Source organism: Diprion similis, chromosome 1, assembly GCF_021155765.1.
Source record: "Diprion similis isolate iyDipSimi1 chromosome 1, iyDipSimi1.1, whole genome shotgun sequence".
In the NCBI taxonomy this organism is placed as follows: Eukaryota; Metazoa; Arthropoda; class Insecta; order Hymenoptera; family Diprionidae; genus Diprion; species Diprion similis.
In genome coordinates this window covers 7,264,095-7,283,578 of record NC_060105.1, presented here as the reverse complement: position 1 = coordinate 7,283,578, position 19,484 = coordinate 7,264,095, and the positions used below count along the sequence as shown (strand labels likewise).

At 35.1% G+C, this 19,484-nt stretch overlaps 1 protein-coding gene across 16 annotated transcripts in view; it reads left to right on the top strand.

The window, feature by feature from the left end:
• Positions 1-19,484, top strand: part of LOC124407311 (disks large 1 tumor suppressor protein) — a 361,750-nt gene that overhangs the window by 284,309 nt on the left and 57,957 nt on the right. For all 16 annotated transcript variants that reach the window (XM_046883436.1, XM_046883417.1, XM_046883347.1 and 13 more), the window contains 4 exons: positions 11,163-11,438; positions 12,296-12,517; positions 17,585-17,738; positions 19,056-19,188. In XM_046883436.1, the coding sequence (XP_046739392.1) occupies positions 11,163-11,438; positions 12,296-12,517; positions 17,585-17,738; positions 19,056-19,188 (785 nt within the window). The remainder of the gene's footprint in view (positions 1-11,162; positions 11,439-12,295; positions 12,518-17,584; positions 17,739-19,055; positions 19,189-19,484) is intronic.

The following is a 19,484-nucleotide window of genomic DNA, read 5'->3' as shown; positions in this document are numbered from 1 at the left end:
TCCTATTTCTCCCTGTAAGATTCCATCCCCGTATGTCTCCTCTCATCTGATTTTTCTCTCGGGGTGGCTGCAGGCATAGAATTATTACGTGAAAAAGGAAGAGAAAAAGAAGACGCCAGTTTGTCTTCAATACCGCGAGGGTGCAGGATTTGTCTGGTTTTCTAAAAGCTCTGAGATTAATTCAGCGATAAAGAATGTGAGAAACAATGCTACAGCAATTTGTTCTTGAAATTTTTGCAACGTTTTGAATTTCGCCGCGACAAGGATGCGTTCGAATGTTTCTTGATGTATAAAAAATCGCGTATAGATCGAAGATGATTAGAAAAAAAAAGAAACGAAAAGAAAAGAAATAAACGAAAACAACCTTTCGGAATGTACACAATCACTCGCTAATTAATTTTTCAGCAGTGAAAAACTCCCAACGTTGCATAAACCTGTGGAGGGGGGGGGGGGGGGGGGGGGGGGCATATAAAAGTTGAGGTATTCCTTCCGTGAACACAGTCGAGAGTGGTCGTTAACCGTGGAAAGGGGCTAAAACAAACTAGAAGATCCTCTTTACCCGACGAGGAGAGAAGAGAGAGGAGAGAGGAGAGAGGAGAGACTGCGGCTCGCGAATATTCGCGAGGTGGAGACGACCGACCTGCTGCTTTGATGAATATTTATTGAATCGCACCTCGCGTTCTGTCTAAGCCTCTCGAGTTGATGTAGCTTTAACCAAGTCGAGCAAACTTCCAACCAGCTCTCTTATCTACGCCTCTTACTTCTCCTCTTTATACCCTCTCTCCTGTTAAAACAACTATTTTTCTTTCGCCAGTCTATAATGTAGCTTCGTTTTTATGTACAACACTTTTTATATACTTAATTTCTTTACGCCATAACTAAGTGTTTCCGTTACTCTCTCTCTCTCTCTCTCGAATTTTGGGAGGTAATCTGTGTTTGTTGTTTAAAATAATAAAAAGTGATGATAATTTATGAGATTTTTTGGAGCTTGAATCAAATTACGTTATTTCATATTATCTGTTTTTTTTTTTTTTTTTTTTGTCCTTTGTATCGGTATTAATAGTAGTAATTCACTCTATATGTATACATGTAGAATCAGATATTATAGTTGAGGTCGTTTATCTGTTGAGATATTATAGCCTAGCCTCTCTGCAATTTATTTAATAAATACAATATACCAACCCTTTCAGAATCAAATGACCAGAAACAATATGTCCAAGTCCATTGATGGGAATAGACGGTACATTATGCCTGTAACCAAAGTAAGGCAAGACGAATAATTACTCGAGATCATCGTCGTCCTCTTATATCCATTTCTGTATATTCGAATCCTCCCACATATTAATTTTCCCTCGTGGTAAAAGCTTTTTTTATTGACACTCTGTATTATACTTGAACGAATGAATAATTAATACGCTCTTCGTTAATAGTTGATAATATTTTTTCCTTTCTTTTTTTTTTTTTTTTTTTAGCGTATACCTATATGTATATATAACAATTTAGAATTTGACGTTGATTAGGCCTGATGATAATGATGATTGTTATCATTTTACCGCGTTCTAATGGAGCTGCTTGAGTAAGGTATTAAGTATGCCTTTTGCCTCGGGCGAGGGGTGCAGGCTTCATTCGATTTATGATGATAAATATATTTGTCAGAGGTGAGATTAATATTCAGGACAGGGTATATTTCTTTCCTTACATTTCTCGTTCCATTTTCTTTTTTTCTCTTGAACGCGTTAAAGCCTCTACGCATTTGCGGGGGATTGAGACACTTGAGATTTTTTTTCTCATTTTAATTTCTCCCAGCTTCTGCAGCCCAGCTGCTATTTTATGCATGATTGAAACGTGAATATATTACTGTGCGAATTTTCCCAGAACTCAACGCTTCAAGACATTTTTCCACGATTCTTACCACTCCCAAGAGATTTTCATAACTGCAATCCGTTTTTTGAGGTAAATAAATATTTTTAAGTTTGTTTATCCACCATTAGTTACTGTGTCACTTTGCTGCAGATTCTAATCTCCGGAACTTATATAAATTTAATATCTACAACTGAGGGTGGTTCAAAAGAAATTGATAGAAAAATGATTGTGTATATTAGCCAAATATGAAAAACAAATCTCATTTAATTCGTGTATAAAACTGAAATCAGAAATGTTTGGATGATTAAGAAGATACTTGAGGTGAAAAAGTAATTACTCAAAACTCTCACCCAGATTCGGAGGGGATGACGTTTTTTTTTTTTTTTTCTAGTTTAGTTTAAAATTTTTGTTTTTCCTTTGCCTCCACAGACGGCGTTCCCTCCATTTCGCGCGTTAATTACACAGGCGGACTAAAAACATACTTATTTTAAAGTAGTTTTCATCCTCCACATATATTTGTATTATTGTATATATATATATACCTATATATACACTCGTACATGCAGGATAAAAACTACTTTAAAATAATTATGTTTTTAATTACAGTAGTTTCACACAATATATAATGTGTATATATATATATATATATATATATATATATATATATATATAACATCTCATATCGTTTTGCTCTTCAGGTTTTATTCTCGTCCCACATTCGTTCACAATTTTTTTTTTCTTTTCCTCACTGTGATTTCGACAAATTCATTCGGATTTTAAGTCTAAAAATTGTTATTGTAATGCCAGCTAGAGGAAGGTAGGCTTGCAAAATACCTAAATATGAAATTAACACTGATTGGATTAGTGGAATAATAATTTAAGCGTATGTGTATAATAGTGACGAGTTTAAGTAACGACTAAGTAAGTACTTCGAGAAAGTTATCGGGTGAGAACAGCCGGAATAAGAAGTGCTGGAAGGAAAGTGGCGGGCTGAGGGGGGAGGGGGGGGGGGGTGGTCTTTGCAAAACGGGACATAAAGTGCATTAGGAAAATTAAACCACCTCCACCTTCACCACACTGTGTAGTGTCTGTGCTATATGCATTTACATATATACATGTTAGAGAGTTATATGTAATCGGCCATTGCAATTTCGACACCCTTCTACAAGTACGGAAAAACACCTCCACAATCTGTCGACCATTCGCAAAAGATTAATAATATAACAAGGGCGTAGCTTATTTGAAAAGTCTTGTAAATATAAAAAATAAATACGATAAATAAGTATGATTTTTAAGGAAATAAGATTTCCTAATACGAGTCTGTTTTGTTTTACAAATAAATAACGAATTTACTGAATTTTTCACATAGTTCCAAAATCGTGAAATAACGGTTTTTCCACGGCATGAATCGTTACGATAACTAATTTTGATATGATGAAATTAAGGAAGGTAGAGGTGAATGGAAATACGTTATACGATCTGCACGCGTAATTGATACACTATATATATTATATACATATTATTTTATTATCGTTATTAATGTCATTGACAGTGCGATTATTATCTGTAATCAGTGATTGAAACAATCGAATTTTTACATTATATATATATATTCTATCTATCTTACATCTTATTCCATACGTTTCTGTATAATCACAACCTCCCTCGGTATCATTATATGTATGTATACATGCCTACATATACGTATACACGGTATGTGTATAGGTATAATATTTCCCGACGTAGGTACCGACGTATAACGAGATTGGAGACTGGCTGGACTGCGTAAAAGGAATGACGAGAGAGCGTGAGGGGACGCATGAAAGAAATGAAAAAAGGAAGAACGAGATAGTAGAAAAAAAAAATAAAAAAAAAATTTAAAACCCGTCTGAGATCTCGTCTCAACTACGACTCGGACGGGATTCACGCTGCAGGTAATACAAGATGATGTGCGCCGGCCGGTTCGCCACGCTCTGCATACCGTCTCCTCTCGCGTTTCTGGATTTTAACCATGTATTACATATGTCGGACTATATACTTCCATACTGTATACTATATATATATATATATATATATATATATTACACATCCATCGCGAAATAGTTCTCGTTGCGTGACGTGTGACATTTGCCGTTGCCTTAATCGGTGAAACGATGAACGAAGAGAACGAAACACACTCTGAGAGTTTCGTTGCTCAACAATAAACCGTCGATGATAATAATAATGTTTGAAAAATATATACATTCTATTTATGTGGTTTTTTTTTTCCTTCTCTTTGTTTATTAGGTGTTAGTTTTTTTTTTTTTTTTTCTCTTATACGCGTTTTGAAAATTGTATATCGACACATAATTCTCAATGTAATTATAATTAGTTTGTGCTGTTATTCAATGAACGTACAATGAATAATGTTATCGATTTTTTAATGTTGTTATATTTACTTGGATATGTAGAAATAACGAGGAATATCGTTTATTTTCATTCAGTTGAAACGTAATATATTATGTATATTTGTTTTGATTATATGCGGTTTCGCTGATTGAGAAAATGATACAATATTTTTTCAAGTTAATTTCCTTACGTACACAGAAATGAGAAAAATTTTTCTAGACAGTATGAAAAGTAGGTGTGATATAAAACGCAGCAACAGCAACAGCAACAGCAACAACAACGGCAGCAGCAGCAGTAGTAGTTACATTGTATCTGTATCACAAGTACCGAGTGTATACGTATTAATATATATCTGTAATCGTGAAACGTGCCGTCATCAATTATTATATCGTAACTTTATGGAAACCTAATAATGGTTTAGTGGCTGCAGTTTTGCATCAGGCTATAAATGTATGGAATGCATTTCCGTAAACTGCATCAGTACTATAATACCGGGGACGACGTGCGGCAAACTGCAACGGATGCTCCTAAAGAATCCCACCAAACTCCATATACCTAACAATAAGTACGAATTAATGCATCCATTATACCGTTATGCGACGTGCCATGTATTATATATATATATATATATATATATATATATATATATATATATATATATATATATTTATTTATTAATTATCCACCGGCTTTTGCTGCTGATGCAGCAGCAATAACAGTAATCCGATATGTCATGCATTGTATGTGATACGTAATAATTAATTAGCGGGGAAAACGCCGATCCGTCGTTATGTCTGTTATACGTGGATATACGAGTAATGTTGCAGGTTACAGGGGATGGTGGGACAAAGTTGACCCGTTAAAAAAATAATGCCTGAAATCAGAATAAAATGTTTACTTTTCATAGGAACAATTATTTTTTGTTATTATATAACTTAAATAAAAACGTAGAGGGATATTTTTGTTTTATAATTATAATTGTTCTATTTTTATTTTATTTTTTTTTTTTACACATAATTAGAGTTTATTTTTTTTACACTTATTCCATTGTAATCAATCAACTTTTGTTTCTAAATTTCTGCTACTTGCCATATTCTCTCGGAACTGATTAATTCGAGGAAATTCTGAAAAAACGAAATATATATGGAAAACTTATAATGGAAATCCATTTCAATTGAGATAATAATATTTTCGTCAAAGAGGAAACAGAAAATGTCACTAATTTTTTTTTCTCGTGGAACAAGTACAATTCTAAACAGGTTTGCTTTTTATTATTATTACTGTTGTTGTTGTTGTTGCTACCGTATTTTTTTTATACGTGTAGAAAGAAGAAAAAAACGTAAAAAACAATCATTGGTGTCACGTGCAGACTACTGCCGGCAGATCTAGCTTGAGTTACGCGGATTGCTTAAATTACTCAAATTACGGTGTAGAGTCGTTTCATATGCACATGTAGATCTCCATATACGTATCGTGTATAACAAACGTCGTATACTATACGATTATCTCGCATACTCTTAGGTATTAGGATTTTTTTTTTTTTTTTTTCATCAGTTTTGTTCTTCTTTTCTTCTTCTTCTAATTTTACAGTGTAATTCTTTATCGTTCTTACTTGTAATCCGCACGATATATTATACGCTTCCTATGTGCTACAATAAGAATGACCTATTTATAAAATGTATCTGATACGCACGTGCTGCTGCTTGTTGTATATTATATTTATATGTTATGTATCTATATATACAGGTCAGAAGGATAACAGAAATTGTGTCAAGTATATATACACATTACACATACATGTATATGCAGGAATGGATGGATATAAATCGGCTCCAAGTGCAGAAAAAATTGCTCTGTTAATTTTTTCAGATTTTTATTCTCAGCCCTTATTGTTAGTCTCTCTGTTGATCGTATATTCCACCACACGAGTCATAGATGTTTTAATTTATTATAGTATTTTTCAATCATTTTTCAAGATATGTAACGTCGTATTTTATACACTTTCTTCAATCTTCGTTGGAAAGTTAGAAAAAAATTTCAGATTTTTTTTGTTTTTGTCTTTATGTAGTTAAAGCCGATCTACAACCATCCAACATTGAACTTAAAAAAAAAACATAATGAACAAAACCATTGAAAGACTTTCAGCAAACATTAAATGCACTCATGCTCTTCGTATTCTCTTCCACATCGATATAATTGTAATGAATACGATAAATGTAAATTTAACAATTTCATAAACAAGTGAACGATTATTTTGTCGTTTTGAAAGAAATTTGCAATAGCTGTCAATGATATGTAGAGATGTGCAACATATGTATTATATGACTATATGTGACTATATACACACATATAATATACGTATATATGTATATATATATATATATATACGTTTAGTGTTGGATGGATGAGGCTATATTTAGTATAGACTCGCGACTAGCCTTAAACGCGCGAGGTCTTAAACCGTCTGCTATAACGCAAACCATTTTGCTCCGCTGTATAATCTCGGAAATCTATATCAGCCATTTTGGTATCTTCCGCGCGCATTTCCATTATCAACCTCTTTAGTGAATTATAAACGATGAAGGGGTTTCCGTATTTCGCTTATTGATGTATTAAACGAACCCTATGACGTTATATTTCTTTTTTCTTCATTTTCTGTGATTGCTTTTCGTTTGAATGCAAATACGCGTTACAAGATTGCAGAGAATATCGTGTACGAGGAATTTAATTGAATTGTTTAGAGAACATCGAGGCAGTGTGTATATATCGCGAGGGATCGAAGAAACAAAAAGGAAATAAATATGAGGGAAAGATGAAAAAAATAAAACAAAAGTGTCGTACAAATTTTCGTCTTTCTATAATTGAGAGGAAAAAACACGTGTAGCACTCGACGCTTCTTATTTATAGCCATCGACATTTGCTGTGGCCACGCGGTATATGTTAACGGTTTTCAACTTCAATTATGTAGGTACATACACACTATAATATAAGGCGTGTAAATAACGCTGAAAATAAAGAAGAAAAACAAAATTAACCTGAAATAATAATTGCAGGGAAAATAATCGACTGAAATAAAAATGAATCAAAGTTTGCAGAAAATTAAAAAAAAAAAAGGCATTTAGCGATCTGAAATTATTTCGATCTTGTTAAAAATTATACGGTCATTATTATACCATGTATATATAAGATAGATATAGATTGAAAAACTAGATACAATATATTCGTAAAATAGTTTTCTGAGTCGACTTATTTTATGAATAACAAATACCTAAATGATCGAACTATACGCTATATATATATATATATATATATATATATATATATATATATATATATATATATATACCGTCGATATATATATATATACGTGTAATATTTGATCAACGATAATATCTTGTCATTTAAATATTCTCCCTTCGATCGTGTCGCAGTTTCATTTTTTCGACATCGTAAAAATTGTCAACTTTTCCCGCTTTTTTCTCTTTTCTCCACTCTCCATCCGGGATGAAAATTTCCCTTTTCCTTTCGCCGATGTCAGTTCTCTCTCCCCTAAGGTCGTGTTACTTACTTCGGTTATCTATAGGCGTGATGTATGTGTTTCCTCGCGGGGCTATGTAACCATGTATTTTCATAGTTGGTTCGAAATAGCCGTTGGACGGTCTAATATTATAACAGCCGTGACTCGACCGGCGTTGGCGAACCCGCGAGAACTGCTACCGAGCAACTCGCGACCAGTTTACCGCGGTCTGGTGGTCGATTCGAGGCCTGCGGTACCTCGCCCTTAAACCTATCCAAAATCTCGTCCATATCCCTGCGAAGAAAGAGAAAGAAAGAAAAAGAGGAAAAAGAAAATCAAAATTCCCGACGATCCGGCGTTTTGAACTTTTCAAATCGATAATCAAAAAAAAAAAAAAAAAACGTCAATAAAAGAGAAAGAAGATATACGAGTGCACGAATTATAATAATTGAGTGGAATTTTAGCTCGTTATCAATTTTCTGACCACTGTCGGATGTGCTTTGATTTATCAATTAAACTGCTGATCAAGTGGCATCGATTAATCAGGGTTTTGGTTAGAGTGAAGTGACGAAATTTAATCCTATATTCATTAGAATTAATAATTATCGATTTAACCAACAAAGAGTGTAGATATATCATATTGTGCATATATATTATATATAGTGCAATTAATATCATCGTTCCTTGTAAACTTTAGTGCAGTGCGGAGAAGACAAAAGATAGATTTTCTGTTGTATCGGGTATGATAAAAAGTGTAAAAGTTGATAACCTCAATAACAATAATAATAATAATTAGAAAAAAAGAATAAGGAAAAGAAGAAAGAAAGTGGAGAAAATCTATAAAGATCGTAGTAGGACAGTTAATTGTTTTTTATTTCTTATTTTTTTTAAAAATTTTTTTTTTTTTTTATAGAAGTGAAGTAATCGAGGATGAAGATCTACTTTTAGCCTTGTATATAAATGCTCGCGGGGGGCAGGGCAAGGAAATAAAAAAAAGACTCGCTTCTATATTATTGGCGGTAGTTCAGCTCTCGCCGCGCGGAGTTTCCTTCTTCTTGCGTTTTGTCACCGCCTGCGAGTTACATTTTTGATTTTCTTTCTTTTTTTTATTTCCCTTGTTCCTCGAGTACTCGATTTAATTCGTTCGGATTTTTCTGAGTTTTTGTCAACAAATCTAAACCTCGTGACATTTTTCACCGTTCTTCGTAGGTTTTCCTCCCTATCACGTGTCGTCGACTCTCTTACGTTCCTGCACTTGGCATTGGACACACGTACAGTAGATGCGTGTGTGTATGTGTGATTGTGTGTGTCAACCCACCACGTTACAATAAGAGTCGTTAGTAGCTAATTGTAAGTGTGCATAGTGCGACTAACGTTATTGCAACGAGGTGGAGAAGAAGGAGGTGGAGGAGGAAGAGGAAAAGGAGGAGGAGGACGAGGATTGAAGAGGCAACTAGCGGGTCTCCGCGTTCTCAGTACACCTACCAAGCGCATACCTGAAGAGACTTTAATTTCGTCTATACGCGACCGTTACAAGGCGTTTTCATTTTTGATCGTTCGTCACTGGATATTAGAAACTAATTGTCATTCTCAGTGAAACGGGATTTTTATTTTTATTTTATTGTTTTATTTATTTATTTATTTATTTATTTATTTATTTGTGAACAAAGTGGAATCGGACTCTCGGGATTACACATATTGGCGTTTGGATTTAACTGTTCAATTGCTGCAGTTATGATCTGAACGCATCATCGAGGCGCAACCATGCCCAACAGACTTCAGAAAATGGTACCTTCTAAATTTTATACCCTTTTGTTTATTTTTATTTTTTTCATAGTGAAATGAAATTAGGTGGATAATAATGAATTATCGTGTAAATTGTGAGATGATTTCGTTCTACACTTTTCAACTTGATTCTTGTTCTTTTATTCCTTATTGTTTAAGAGAATATTTAATTATCACCTTACGTCAACGAGAGAGAGAGATATTTTACATTATTGTATATAATTTTATATCAACAAAATTTGCGATTATCGCAATTATATCTATATCTATATCTATATACTATAAGTTTGGAGAGTTTATTTTGATATTCAAAACTCGATGCTTGAGTACACATGCATAGGTATATATGTTATGCACACTTAGGTGCACCACGATCAAGTGTCGATGAACTGCACGATGAGTAGAATGATTATGAATGGAACGTAGTAATAACAACAGGTGTTCGTTGCATTTGTTCAATGATTATTCCAGTTGGTTGAAAAGCACTGCCTATTTTGGTTTCTTCAATTATTTCCAGAGTATTTAAACAGTCGATGTATAATACTCGAGTATAATGCAAAGTTCAACAAACCTCCCTGTTTTCGTGATGACGCGACGGTATTTTCTTTACCAACAGATGACGACAAGAACAAAAATGCGAGTGAAATCGAGGAGTGATATTTTAATTCGAGTCTTCCTCACCTTTTATTCATCTTCATTTATACTTCACGTTGTGTTGTGAAACATGATTTTTAAATTACAAACTTCATCGCGATATATATTTTCATGTCAGAATCTGATTCAAATTTTCATTTTTAATAACTAATTCAGAAAACTTGATTCCTTGAAATTCTGCAACTTTTTTATATTATAAGAAATTAATGCGGAAGTTATCCGGAATTCGATAATTATTATTATTATTATCATTTGTTACTGATTCTGAAAAAATGACGAGTAGCTATAAAAACGTAATTGTGGCGTGCGAAATTTGTCAGAGTGAAGATAGCCAGCCGGTCGATTTTACAGAAGATGCTCCATATAGTCCTGATAACAAATCCTCCTGCAGATGAAACATCAATTCGGTTGGTCGACGCGTCCCCAATTCCGTCACTCTTATGTCCTGACATATTTAATCGCAAATCAGTCGAACAATCCTTTGCAATAATCTTCATCCGTGTCCATCTCGATCCCTGCATTATCCAATTTATTACCAATGCGAAATTAGAACTAGTGATAAAAAACGAAATGCTTGGTCGGTAGTTCCGAGGAAAAGTCAAGGAATTTCAATTTGTAGTTTTAGATCGAATTAGTTTGTTTTAGGAGTATGGAATGTTTACTTAATACAATGTATAAGGGTGAAGTTAGTAACTTGAAAAGTTAGTATTTTGCAAGCTTATAGTGACTCTGAAACCTAACAGTCAAGCTTTCCAAATACATATATGAACACATTTTGCCTTGTCACGATTCACTGGATTTCCGACATTCCTCCAATTTTGAAATAACGTGTTTTCGAAACGCAAATCGTTTCAATGTGTTAACCCATCGCCATGTTTACTTTATCGATCTTTTCTCATTCCAAGTGATATTCTTGGTTAATAACCGAAGACGCGAATGCCGTTTGGTGTTACAGGTTAACGGAGACGATGACTGGGAGTACGAGGAAATCATCCTCGAACGAGGCGGCGCTGGTCTTGGATTCAGCATCGCTGGGGGTACCGACAATCCCCATATCGGCAACGACACCGCCATATACATAACCAAACTGATACCCGGGGGTGCGGCCTCTGCCGATGGACGTCTTCGCGTAAACGACACCATCCTTCAGGTCAACGATGCCTCCGTCGTCGACGTACCTCATGCCACTGCCGTCGACGCCCTAAAACGGGCCGGAAACACCGTTAAATTGGTGAGACTTTCATGGGAGTAACTATTTATTCTTGTAGTGATTATGATCACGTTTACGGTGGCGAATGATTATGTTTTCTGGGCTTGAATATCTGCATCAAACATGTAATTAAACAGTCGATTGGTTGATGAGATGCAGAGAAATGTGATGTAACGACGATTTGAAAGTGCGACTGATCGGTTGATCGAGCTAAATTTAGTCGAAATGATATATTTCCAGTGGCGTTGAAAAAAATTGAGAAAACCATAAAAAATTTCAACCACCATAGTACGGTTATTGACGACTTTATAGAGATCCCATCGACATAGTGAAGAATCTTCTTTGAGTCACTAATAATTATGCTATTGTAGATTAAATTTGTGGTTAAAAAAAAAAAAAATCTGTCTTGGGGGGATATTGTTTCAAGTGAATTTATCTCCATGAACTTTAGTTGCACTTTCAAACCTTTGTTATACAGTATTTCCATTTTTACAACCTTTTGTATATCATTGTAGCAATTAATAACGTTGCTGGATATTTTCTTGACAATGTTTCTCCTGATTAACTTTTCATTTAGTTATTCAAGCCTATTCATATCCGTGAAATGAATTTATAAAATTGAGCTAAGTGCGGCGATTTTGCGATTGGTCGTTACAGCTTTTCCTTTCTTGTTACAAACTTTGGAGAGATTGAATTTTCATCTTGGTAAAATCTCGTACCCACCTACCGCAGTTCGAAAGACAAACGAGGAAGATAACTAATGATAATGACAAAATGTCGTAACGAACAGTTTTTGATGAGGTTGAAAACGACCATCGCTAATCTGGCGACGTCTGATGTTTATTCTTGTGGTTCGATTGGTTTCATGTAACAAACAGTACGTGAGACGACGAAGGCAGGCCTCGAACACGCGGCTACTGGAGATCGAATTAATCAAGGGAAACAAAGGATTGGGATTCAGTATCGCTGGTGGAATCGGCAATCAGCACATACCGGGCGACAATGGGATTTACGTCACGAAAATAATGGACGGCGGTGCCGCCCAAGTCGACGGACGTCTCATCGTCGGCGATAAGCTCGTCGCTGTCAGAAACACCTTGGTGAGTAGTGATTTTCGATTAAAAAACACTTAAACATAGCATATAACCTCCCATGTAACAATAGATTTGGGATTCAAAAAATGGACTCTTCGATTTTCATATTGATCCTGAATTCGTTCGAGAAGGTAATTTTTGAATATTGGAAACAGCATGAAATGCAGAGGAAATTGCGAGAAACGACGATAAAGATTAAAACAAAAAAAAAATAAGATACTCCTTTTCGCTACTTGGCAATAATCCCAAATTCAACCACACGTGTAATCTGAAACTCAAAATTTCTATGCAACGGATGAAAATTGGCACAGTGAATACACTGTATTCGCATTCTCTATTTTTTATCTCGGTTTTTTATCACGTGGGTTTCGATCAACTTATTTGAATATTAGTTACCAACTATTGGTTAAAGGAAAAGAATAAACCGTCTTTTGAAAGTAATTTAATTAACCCTTCAACCTACGGATAAAACGTATATATGTAATATTGTTGATTTAAAAAACTTAGCTTACATACGGTTTTCAAATCGTCACGATTCAATAAGCACACAAACATACAATTTCTTAACTGCCGCAGCTTTTACCGTACGTGTACAGTATTTCAAAAATAATTCAGCGAGAATTTTCTGGCTGTGTTGCCAAAAAAGAAATAAATAACAATAATAACAATAAAATAAACCAAACGACGGGATAAAAGCCGGGGAAAAAATGAGACCGAAAAAGAGTCGAGCTAATTCGCTAAAGCAGCTGCCGAGCCTGTGCAAATGACGCGCGATTAAGGGATGCGAAGTTTTTGCTTTTCTTTGTTGTTTGTTTTTTTTTTTTTTTTTTTTTTTGTTTTTTCTTCTTCGGCAAGGTCCTCGGACGACTTTAACCTTCTAATGGAACGAAAGGGGCGAAAGAAAAAGGGGTTAGTTGGTCTCCTAATGACAGTCTAGGCGAAAGGTATTACTATGTATGTAGATGCTGCATAGTTTTGGGGGGAGGGGGGGGGGGTTACAGGCGGGTACTCAACGTGTTTTTTCAAGATCATTTTCCGTCAAAATTTGGCAACCCGATGATCCTGACGCGCGGCTAATTTTCCGACTACCTACTCTGCTTTTTACCTCACTATCATTTTCCCGCTCTCTGATTTTTTTTTTTTGTCTATCTACCTTACTTTCTTCCTATTTTTTGAGATTAGTATTATTAAAAACTTCTCTCACAACGTCGAGAGAAAAGAAATTGCCTGCTGCTGTCGTCCTACTCCTTCCCCGTCGCTTTGTATTGCACCCAGAGCTGAGAATGGTTTTATGTAATGGCCAGCTCGTGTTTTTGGACCTATATATATATATATATATATATATATATATATATATATATATATATATATATTATATATGTATAATATACCTTCTTTCGCACAACCATTTCGCATATTACATTATAATAAATGGTCGCAGACTATGTATTGATGTATAATATTTACATTATATAGTACATGGATGTATATATACGCCCACGCTGCAGCATTTCACGCTATATATTATACGATATACGAACCTCTTATACGTATACATATATATATGTATATTGTAGGTGGGTGTAATCGTCCGAAAAATAATATTGATATTTTTCTCGCTCGATGTGTATAATAAATATAGATAGGTATATAGATTATAGATATAACGAAGATTTTCCTAAGCTCTTTACACTTAGGCACGGATTTCGTTTTTGATTGAAAGAAAGACATGTAAAAATTAATCAAGTTTTGAAAATCATATTTCTAACAGTTATAAGGTGTTGTCTTAGCTTAGAAGGTTTAACTTGCCGATTCTGTTGAGGCGAAATCGGTTGCGATCGGTTCGAGTTTTTGAGACGAGAAACAGAGAGAGAGAGAGGGGGGGGGGGGGGAGCGGATTCAATAGAAATAAAAAAAAAATATAGAGTAATGGTAAAAAGTTTCTTACCCGAGAAAAATGAAGCCCGTACCACATCAATACCCATTTTTCATCGTCTCATTCCCTTGCTGTATGAGATTCCTTATGCCTGCCAGTTCTGTGCACGTTCCAATCGCACAAAAATGTAAGAGGGTGGCGCGGAAGAAAGAGGAACAAGGAGAGATTGTGCAACGAAGAAAAATACACCTGGGATACAGATAGAGATAGATCGATAGTATTTATTATATTCATTCTATCCATTCCATTATGCTGGGATAAAAGAAGACAGAAAGAAGAAGCAGTACAGTCGTATAGAATTATCAATCATTTTTTGCCTCGAGTAAATTTGATTAGAATGGAAAGAAAAGAGTGCATGCAGAAATTAGTCGGATATATTCATAAGAGAGTAAGAAAAAAGATTAATAGATTATTCATTGTTCGTAATTTTATGCAGCCAAATGTTGGAATCCGAATATTTCTTGTTTTCATTCATCTTTCCTTTGTATTATCTTTCTCTTTGATATATATAATTTGTAAGATATATAAGTTTCAAAATTCGGATTGAAAAAAGTTAATCACTAAATATTGCATGTTATTATTTTAACGTTTAGTTTAGTTTAACTTGTTTTTGTTTTATAAAATGATTTGATCATCGTGTGAAAATATACCTAAAATTGTAGAAATAGTATAAACATAATTTAAAAATTATAAATGGTATTCTGATTCTCAGTGACAGTACCTATACCAAGGCAGAAAATCGATTCTATATACTTTATAATAATTTGATGAAATCGGATATTTTATATGACTATTTTTTGGCGAACTTTTATTATACCGCTTTTGACAGAATTCAAAGGTAGAAATTGTTGGAATTTTCATTTTTACGGTATTATTATATATTATATATATGCTGTATATACACGAATATCGTATACATATATCGTATGTATCTTCACATATACGGATATTCGACAAATCACCATATGCGGTAATTTTGAACCTGAATACCTCTTTGTGACGTTAATTTTATTGCCACAAACTCGAAAGAGATGATCGTGGTTAACGGTCATTCAATTTTTGGCAGAATACCGTTCTTTTCACACGCTGTAAACTTTAAAGCCGTATATCCCGTGTTTTAAAACTCTCGTTTCAATCGTTTGAATCCGTTCAATCGTCCGTATAAAAATTGCCACTTTAACAGCTTCAAAGCGGATATCAGAGCTGCTGTTGTTCGATCGGTTTATTATTCCAGATTTCGTCCACTTGTAGGTTTTGGATTTTATACGCGCCACTGTACTTTCATATTTTCATCCGCGAGGGAAACATTAAGGTAGTGAATAGTATATTTATATCGTATTTATAACAGGAATTCGAGATTACAAACATCGTTTATTGTACTCTAGATTCAACGAGAATTACAACAAATTTACAGCACATCCATAGTGAATTTTTATTGTCAAATAATTAGCTTTTATGAAAAAATTCGATTTTAATTTTCGGATAAGAGAGAGAGAGACAAGAAAATTTTTATTTCCAGTTCTTTTTTTTTTATGCCGAATCTATCGTGTACATTAGGGTGCCCCTTATTTAGGGTGATGACGAAATAACATGGGAAAAACTTTTTTTTCTCAGTATATGTTTTATCGTAAAAGTACTCGAACCTCGCGGACCCGTTGGTACCTCGCGATGTCGTGGGTACCCGTCGCATGGCGGCGCGCTGTGCGCAAACGGGGTCTACCGAGCGCAGGCGCGCGCGCGATTCACTAAGAATCGAGCGCTCGAGTAGGCAGGACGTACTGCTAAATCTCCCTACTTTGCTCGCGCGTGCGATTACCGCGTACTTCCCGCACTCGGTCGGGTGTCGAGTTTTTTCCATCTCACGTAGTTTTAAGGATCGCGTTTTTAGGGTTGGTTATGGGAACGGGGTTCACCTTTTGGTGACTTGAGGTGCCCGTTCCTAGGAGGAGCGTCGACGCGGCGACACACTTGTCGCCCGAGCACAACACCGTTGCATCCCAGAGAAATCAGGACCGCTGTTTGCACGGCCCTGAGCCATTTTGGACGCTCCCCGTTACCCCACTTCCACGTGACAGTCGGAAGTGCGGCGTGTTTATGAGTCGTACATACTTGGCAAGGTAGATTAAGATTTTTGAATGATCATTCAATTCAGATTAATTTGTTTAATAAGGAACGCGCCAGCCAATTTATTATTTTGTAGCCTGCCGAACTGATTTTTGGTATGATAGTAGCACTAATGCCTACTAAAACCTCGCAGTTACAGATTTAAAAAAAATATTATTACTTATGCAACAAAATATATACCGAGGAAAAAAGTTTTTCTCATGTTATTTCCATAAGAAACTTCGATCACAAAGCGGACTATCCCAGAATTGAGGTAGAAATTTGAAAAAATTAGGCAATTGTTTTTGTATTATTTGAGGTTGATTTGGGGAGTGGGGCGGCGAAAATTCGTGGATATCCTTAATAAGGGACACCTTAGTGTACGTGCATTATAAATAAACTAGCTTATTTACAGACATAAGAATCTAAAGTTATACGAATCCTACATTTCGACGTTGATATATATTCTACCTTTTCCACATTTCTCATAACAAATAATAATCCAGCATTAATCCAAGCTTTGATCCTAATCCTACCGTGAACCCAACCTGAAACAAAAGCGTTGTTCTTCCCAGCTCGAGATCCTTGCCCGCAGAAAATGAAGGGATAGTTCGTTTCGAATTTAGCCTTGTGTTTTGCTGTTCGGGTTGTTTCGGCTCGGCTGAACAAGGATCAAAAGGCCTGCAGTAGTAGCTCGGTGCCTACCTAATTAAAGCTTTCGCCAAGGTAGAGAGTCTGCAATATTTGTTGGAAAGGAAAATACAAACTGTAGGCTAATTACCATAATTAACCCTAGGCGATATTAATTGTTTGTTTATCCTTTTAGTCACGCAATTCAGTTGCCTGAAAATGCAATAAAATTCAGGATTTTGCATGGAATATATATATCATATATATATATATAAATTCGGTGAAAATTTTCAGATCCCTACTAGAATGCGGAAAAAAAAGAAAAAACTGTTGTAAATTGTATACAATATGACGTGTCAAATGGTGAAGTGTTAAAGTTTTGTAATTTTCATTTCCATTTTCAGCAAGGTGATAAAAATCTGGAAAACGTCACGCATGAGGAGGCAGTCGCTACCCTCAAAGCTACTCAGGATCGCGTTGTTCTCCTTGTTGCGAAACCGGAGGGAGTTTTACCCCCGCCACCTTCTGCCTCCGATTTGTCGCTGTCGCCTCAGCCACGTAAGTCATTGAATCAGAGAATCAATTTTTCCGCATTGAGAAATTTATCTCATCCTGATTGAAAATTCATTCGAAAGAAGAACCGAATTTTATCCTTTAATACACGAAGATTTTTTCCAACTCGCTGTATTGTTCGTGATTTTGATTATCAGCAAGTATATACATAGTAACTATAAGTAACACAGTTTTGCTCCCCTTTGCTTATAGTAATAATAATTCCATTCAAATTTTGGTGAAATTTTTTTTTTCCTTGTAGTTGCGTTACGAATCGTTTCACCACCTCGAGTTTTTTTTTTTTTTTTTTTTTTGCCTAATCACACTTTCGAATTCGGTGTTCGAATTTTGATTATTAAAATTAGAATGAAAAAATCGAAGGAGACGTGACGAAAAATCCAAAAAATAATTAATCAGTTATTCGGCAGGTGTATAAATTTTCGATGGGTTTGAATATTTTTGGAGATATTCGTTTCTTCTTCATCTCAGTTTTTCTGTTTCTCAGAATTCCCCGACGAGTTGGCACGTGCCTTTGACATCTGATGAATTTCTCGTGTCACGTTGTTACAGATGTATACCTACGCGACTAAATCTATTATAAATACAGTCGAGTTTGTAACATGAATTATAAATGGTGCGTGCTAAACTCGTCGTACATGCTGTATTTGTATTATACACTAGATATATAATAATTCTGCAAGGATTTTCCGCTGAGTCGGTAGGGAAGTTTCGTTTTGCTGTTTCTATAGGCGACGCAGCGTTATATATATACATATATATATATTTTTATGCGTGGCATGTGCTTTACATGTGTGCGAACATGCATTCATACACCTAGAATTAGCACGTTCTTACGGAATGAGGAATCCCACGTGTGGAACACGTGCCGCCCTCCAGCGACACTCACAAAGGATCATCTCTCTCCGATTTTTCATTTTATTTTCATCACCATTATTTTTATCTTTGCGTTTTTCCAAGTATATATTAAAAGCTTACGGTATAATTTCTCGTGAATTACATAGAATTCTTTGAAACTCCTTTTATTGCGTACAGAAGAAGATTGGATATAGATTCCTGCACCGACACAGTTACCGACATTTAGCCTAGATGCAAACCCTTTTCTAGAACCCACTCTGATTGTATTTATCGATACCACGGAATTTTCTTTGCTATCTTCTCTTGATTTTATTGAGACTGATTTAGTTACATAAGAAACCAACAGATCTTACAGCAACGATACTTATTTTCATAATGCATTAATCATTGTACGATAAAAATGATAAACGATTGATGTTTTTATTTGCGTTTTTGTCTGATCAACAGGGAAACAAAACGGTTCGGTTTCAGCCTTGGAAAATAATTCGTTAGCTTATTCTCAAGAATCACGTCACGCCTCTTCGCTTGCACTTCATACAGCGTCGACGCCTCGCGCCGTTTCACAGGAAGACATCTCAAGGTAAGATCGACATACATAATTGTTATTTTTTTAAAACAACCCCTATGCAGCAGTCTTTTCCTCTTTTTCTCTCTTCTGCAGTTAATTTTAATCCTCCCTCTACTACCATTAAACTTCATATACATATATATATATTCATTCGTGTGAGATTTAAAATTTCTAAAAACTACAGACACTTCACAATTGAACCCGTAAATTATACGAGTTAAAAATAATTTTGTGAAAAATAAGGAAGCTATTTTACGAAGGAAAGATTAAAGTATTCCTGGCAAAAGATTTCGGTCACACGTCTGACA